This window comes from Phalaenopsis equestris, unplaced genomic scaffold, assembly GCF_001263595.1.
Source record: "Phalaenopsis equestris unplaced genomic scaffold, ASM126359v1 Scaffold000604, whole genome shotgun sequence".
Lineage (NCBI taxonomy): Eukaryota > Viridiplantae > Streptophyta > Magnoliopsida > Asparagales > Orchidaceae > Phalaenopsis > Phalaenopsis equestris.
In genome coordinates, this window is record NW_018165044.1 from 90240 (window position 1) to 95446 (window position 5207).

A 5207-nucleotide genomic window follows, 5' to 3' on the forward strand; every position below is an offset into this window, starting at 1 on the left:
GCTCGCCGTCGGCGGCCTCAAGGGCGCCGTCGACGGGCCTTCTAAGTGAATTAATTCTGGAGTCTCGGGAAAAGTCCGTTGTCGGCGCTGTTGGGCTCGACGTCGACGTCCTAGTTCAAATCTTCACATTTTGGTCATTTTCACTCCAAATTCGCTCATTTTTGCATCTTTTTTGCTCCAATGACCCTAATTCATCATTTCTACAACAAAACATCAAAAATACATTTCTTTAAAATGTAACATCATCAAAAATAATATAAAATATGTATAAAAATCTCAACATATTTTCTTCTGGTCAATGTTTGCCATCTGAATTTACTCAAATAAAATTTTGATGCAACAAGTCAACAATCAACAAAGCCAACAATCTGGTGCAACATGACAGAACCAAAATTGACAGATTTTTCATCAAGGAAAAGCTGAATAATGGCTATCGGGACTAAGACGTGTAGTCACTGGAGAGCAAGTGGTTGACTGCATCACTAAGGGGTTGTTTGGTTTGCTGAAAATGAAATGCAATGAAAAAAGTTTACAAATTACTATAATTATAATGTATTTGAGATAATTTCGAGTTGTTTGATTCACTGTAAAATAAACGTGGGACTTTATAATTGTTTGTTTGGATTGAAGTGGATTGAAAATAATATATTTTAAATATTACTTTTTGTTTGGCACCGATAGGGAGTCGTCAGGTAGTTGGCAGCATTGGGCTGGTAAGCAACGGGATGCATGAGCGACAGCTGAGGTGGCTACGGCGGGGGGGTGCTGACGCCGCCTACCTGTGACAGCAACTGTGGGTGGTGGGCAGCCTGCGGCGACAACAGCAGCAAGAGTAAACGATGGCGACAACAATTGGGATGGCGATGAGCAACGGTGACTGGGGCTATGGCGAGAGGTTAGATGGGCGGAGTGTAGTGGGCAGCGAGTGGTGGGAGGCAGTGGCAAGTGGCAGGCAACGACGACAGTTAGCAGGCGCGTAGTGGGAGACTGGAGATTGCGGACATCTGCATGTGGCGACGACGAGCAGCCTATGGCGGGGAGAATTTAAATTTCCGCGACACCCGACCAACTGACAGCAGATAGCGGTATGTTGTGACAACTTGCCTATAGCGTCTTACATGAATTGTGCAATTCAAATTCGGCCAAATCGGCTGAATTAGTTAAAATAAACTACTCTAAATATCAAATTTATTCAAACATTGTATTGTATTTGTAATTTTGCATATTAAATACATAATTTTCTCAAATTTCTGCAAAAAAAATTATAATATACAACTAATTCACTCAATCAAACAGCCCCTAAAGAACTTAGTTCATTAGATTTGTCTAGTTTATGTGACAAGAAGAGCATAGTGGATATCTTTTGTCCATCTTGAGGGAGTGTTGAGAATTTAACCTAATTGAGAGCCCTATTGGTAAACAAGAGAATATTGAAGAAGTCTATGGGTTTATTCGTAAAACATTGTAATACTCTATTTAAGCTCATATTATGAATGTACAAATTAGATTTGGAGTAATTCTTTCTTCTAATTCGCCATAAACCTAACTAAAACCAGAACCGAACCAAACCAAACCAAACATAAGTTGTTATTAGGCTCCCAGGGTCACTAATTTTAGTCAAATTCATAGCATTAAAAATGATACCCGAAACTTTCAATCAACTAGAGGATGATAAACAGATATGAACCTTGATCTGGATCTTTTCCGTCCTCAGAGCAGATATCGTCTTCTTTCGGGTCCAAATACTCCGTCCAGTCCGTCCTCCGCTTCGCAGGACAAGAAGGTTTGACGACCAAAGACTCGGCGCTGTCTATTTCCAATGCAATGATGTAACCGTCTGATTTGGGCGATTTGGGCGATTTGGGCGAAAAATAATCACAGCCATCCCGCTTTATCCTCGAGAGATTAAACTCCTGAACGAAATTGCGTATGTCGCGGGCTTGGAATCCGTGAGCGTGAATACGCAGCACCGATTGCCTCTGATAGCAAACTGCGCACACCCACTTGTTGCTGCTCTTGTTCTGCTGCTTAACCTGCTCCAGCAGCAAGCACAATATAAGATGACCGGTAGATGCGAGAAGAGGAAGAGAGAGAGAGAGAGAGACCTGCATTGTAGAGCATTGCACGCACTGCACAGCCATAAAAAGAATCGGCATAAAACTTGGAGAAAGAGGATGCGAAGAGGAAAATGGGAAGGGGAGCTTTCCCGCGAAGATGACGCCGATGAAATAAATGGTGATTCGTGTGTGCGCTCGCGTAGCTTCAACTTAACATAAAACAAGGAGAAGGACTAATCAAAGCTTGCCACGCTACTCGCAGGATTCTAATCCGACGGCGGCAAAATTGCCGAACTTTAATTTGAAATAGCGCGGTTCGAAAGCAATCTAGGGAAGGAATGTGCCAAAATTAATACAATGCAAAAATGATTTTTAAGGGTGATTTAGGCTCTGTTTGGGGCAGCTTATCCGTTGTGACAACATTTTGAAAACGTCGTCTTACCGTTTAGAAACTACGTTTGAGCAGCTTATCTGAAAACTCGGTTAGTTTTTTACACTAAACACGGAACGGGAGTCGAACCCCGTTGTTCGTGTTTCCAGATAAGCGGCTTATATAGATAAGCACAAGCTGCCCCAAACGCACCCTTAGAGAGCGTCTGGCACAGCTTAAAAGGAGCGGTGCGGTGAGGAAACAACGGTTATGCATGTTTGAAAATTATGGTTGCAGTGCATTCTTTAAAAAGTTAATTAAACGTGGCTTCACTTTTATTCGCAATATTTTACTTTTTTTTCTACCCCCTCATTCACTCTCTATGCTCTCGTGTGCCCATTTCTCCTCTATGTGGCTCATGTGGCTAGAGTTGGATTTTCCGGTAGTTGTTGGTTGTGGTGGTTGTTGGTTGCGGTGGTTATTGTGGTGAGTTGGTCTTTCTTCTCCCTCCCCCTTCTCTTCTTTGTCGTTGTGGCCAATTATTCTATCAGGACTCCGAATGGCTCTCTACATTCGGAGTCCAATGCGATGGAGACACGTGGCAACACTGGACCCACCTAAAAAAAAACGCGCACTCAGCTGGCCGGCCCGACCCAAACTCAATTCGCAAAAAGCTTCTTCACGTATTGTCTGACTATTTTTCTTTCCCGCGCGTAGTTGAGCACCTATTGTTCCATTGGTTTAGGGTTTACGCCTTCCATGGAGTCCTTGCCAAACAACGAGATGATGGAGACAATGCAGCCAACATTTTCTCCAAACTTCAAAGAGGAAGTGAGTTTTACTGTTAGCTCAGGTTTTACTTTCGTTTTGCTGCTGTTTAGGGGTTTTAGTTTAGTGTTACTCTTATGCAAGCTTGCTAGGTTTTACGATGTTATTATGGTGTTACGCCGAGTTACTTTGTTTTTGTTTAGTCCAGGGTTTAGGGTTTTCAATATGGAATAATAGTGGTCTTATTCAGTAGTAGATGGTAATAGTAATATGAGGTATTTTGGTAGTTTTGTTGTTGTGTTATTTAAATATTTTATTGTGTTATTCTTCCATTACTGTAGTGTTATGGTTAGTTTTAGTGGTGTTACTAGTAGCTATCTTGTGTATTATATTGATTGTTATTATAGTGCTATTTTCTAGTTTGCTTGTGGTGTTGTAGAATGACATCAAGCTAGTGTTATTCTTGTGCATTATGGTAGGTTTTACTGTATTATTCTAGTGTTATTCTGGTGTTATGCTGGGGTTACTCAGTTTTTTGATATTAGGTTTTAGGTTTGTTCATTATGGTAGAAGGATAAGTGACCTAAATGCAGATGTGCTAAGATCGTGGTTTTGTTACAGCACAACAAATGATATTGTTAATATAGTTGTTATTTGTGGTGTTATGTTGGTGTTATTATGATATTACACTGGTGTTATGTACGTTTGTGGTAGTGATTCCTGCTCTATAAATGTGTTGTTATTCAGATTTTGATAAAGGACTTAATGAGGTTTTTATAAATCAGTCATGTGAGCAAATAACTATTTGCAGTGATCCAATTGCTAAGAAGTTTCTTAGCATCATCGTCCACAATGAGCAAGAAACTTATGAAGTCTATTATGCCTATGCACATAATGTACGATTTAGTGTTCGAAAGGACCACAACAGTTATTGGCCGAATTCTAAGAAAAGGAAGTCTAAAGATTTCCTTTGCACAAAATCTGGTCACAAGAAGGAGTCTAACCTTATGAATGCAGGAAAGTACAAAAAAGCAGACACAAGGACTAGCTGTCAAGCCATGGTTTGCTATGCAGTTGATCTAGAAGGCAACTGGACATTACAGAAATTCTTTTAAAGTCACAATCATCCTTTGGCTGAATCTGGTGATAAGCATCTTCTTCGTTCCAGTAGAAGGATAAGTGACCTAAATGCAGATGTGCTAAGATCGATGACAGGAGCAAGGATTTGAGCAACGGATGCATATAACTTCATTGCTCTTGAGGTTGGTGGAGCAGAGAATTTAGAATGCACGAAGAGGGATGATTCAATTTCATTCAAAGAGAAAGAAGAGAAAAAATTGAATCACCTCTCTAATACAGTGGTTCATGGAGAGCCAAGGCAACGATAACATATTTGCATGGGATTTCCAAATAGATGAGTATGATAAATTAATAAGTTTTTTTGGAGTGATGGTTTATGCAGGTTAGATTACGATTGTTTTGGTGATGTTATAATTTTTGATACAAGCTATAGATTAAATAAGTATAACTTATGTTGCGCTCTTTTTGTGGGAGTTAACCACCACTGACAAAATGTCATGTTTGGTGTTGGCTTTTTGTCAAAGGAGGCTATTAATTCATTTAAATGGTTATTCAAAGCTTTTATAAGAGTTATGGGTGACAAACATCCAATAAGTATTTTCACCGATCAGGACTAAGCTATGACAAGAGCCATTGAAGAGTGTCTCCCACAAACACGACACAGATTATGCCAATGACATATATACAAAAAAAATTACTTTAAAAGTGCATTATGGAGTTGTAATCAAGAGCGTCATCAGTCTATTTTATAAGTGCATGAATAAATGTGATTCAGAGAAGTTTGAAGATACTTGGTCATTAATGATTGAAGTTGGTGACCTACATAGTAATGTGTGGTTGCTGGGGAAATACTTAACGTTCATAGAAAAAAACAAAGAAGAAAAAACCATAAAAAATTTGATCGCACTGTGGCTGACCCAGCAAAGATGAGG

General features: G+C 39.8%; 2 protein-coding genes across 6 annotated transcripts in view; one reads left to right on the top strand and one right to left on the bottom strand.

Moving 5' to 3' along the window:
- Nucleotides 1-5207, bottom strand: part of LOC110029789 (cyclin-dependent kinase F-4-like) — a 25795-nt gene that overhangs the window by 18612 nt on the left and 1976 nt on the right. The gene's annotated exons all lie outside the window — the stretch shown is intronic.
- Nucleotides 3187-4310, top strand: LOC110029787. The gene is made up of 2 exons (XM_020732220.1): nt 3187-3280; nt 3943-4310. Exons 1-2 carry the CDS (start codon nt 3187-3189, stop codon nt 4308-4310), a joined length of 462 nt encoding a protein of 153 aa, XP_020587879.1.

Excerpts from the sequence above, each read along its gene's own strand:
- LOC110029787 (XM_020732220.1), top strand. The coding sequence starts at position 3,187 with ATGGAGTCCTTGCCAAACAACGAGATGATGGAGACAATGCAGCCAACA. Across the intron at positions 3,281-3,942 it reads GAGTTTTACTGTTAGCTCAG|ATTTTGATAAAGGACTTAAT; the intron begins GTTTTACTTTCG and ends GTTGTTATTCAG.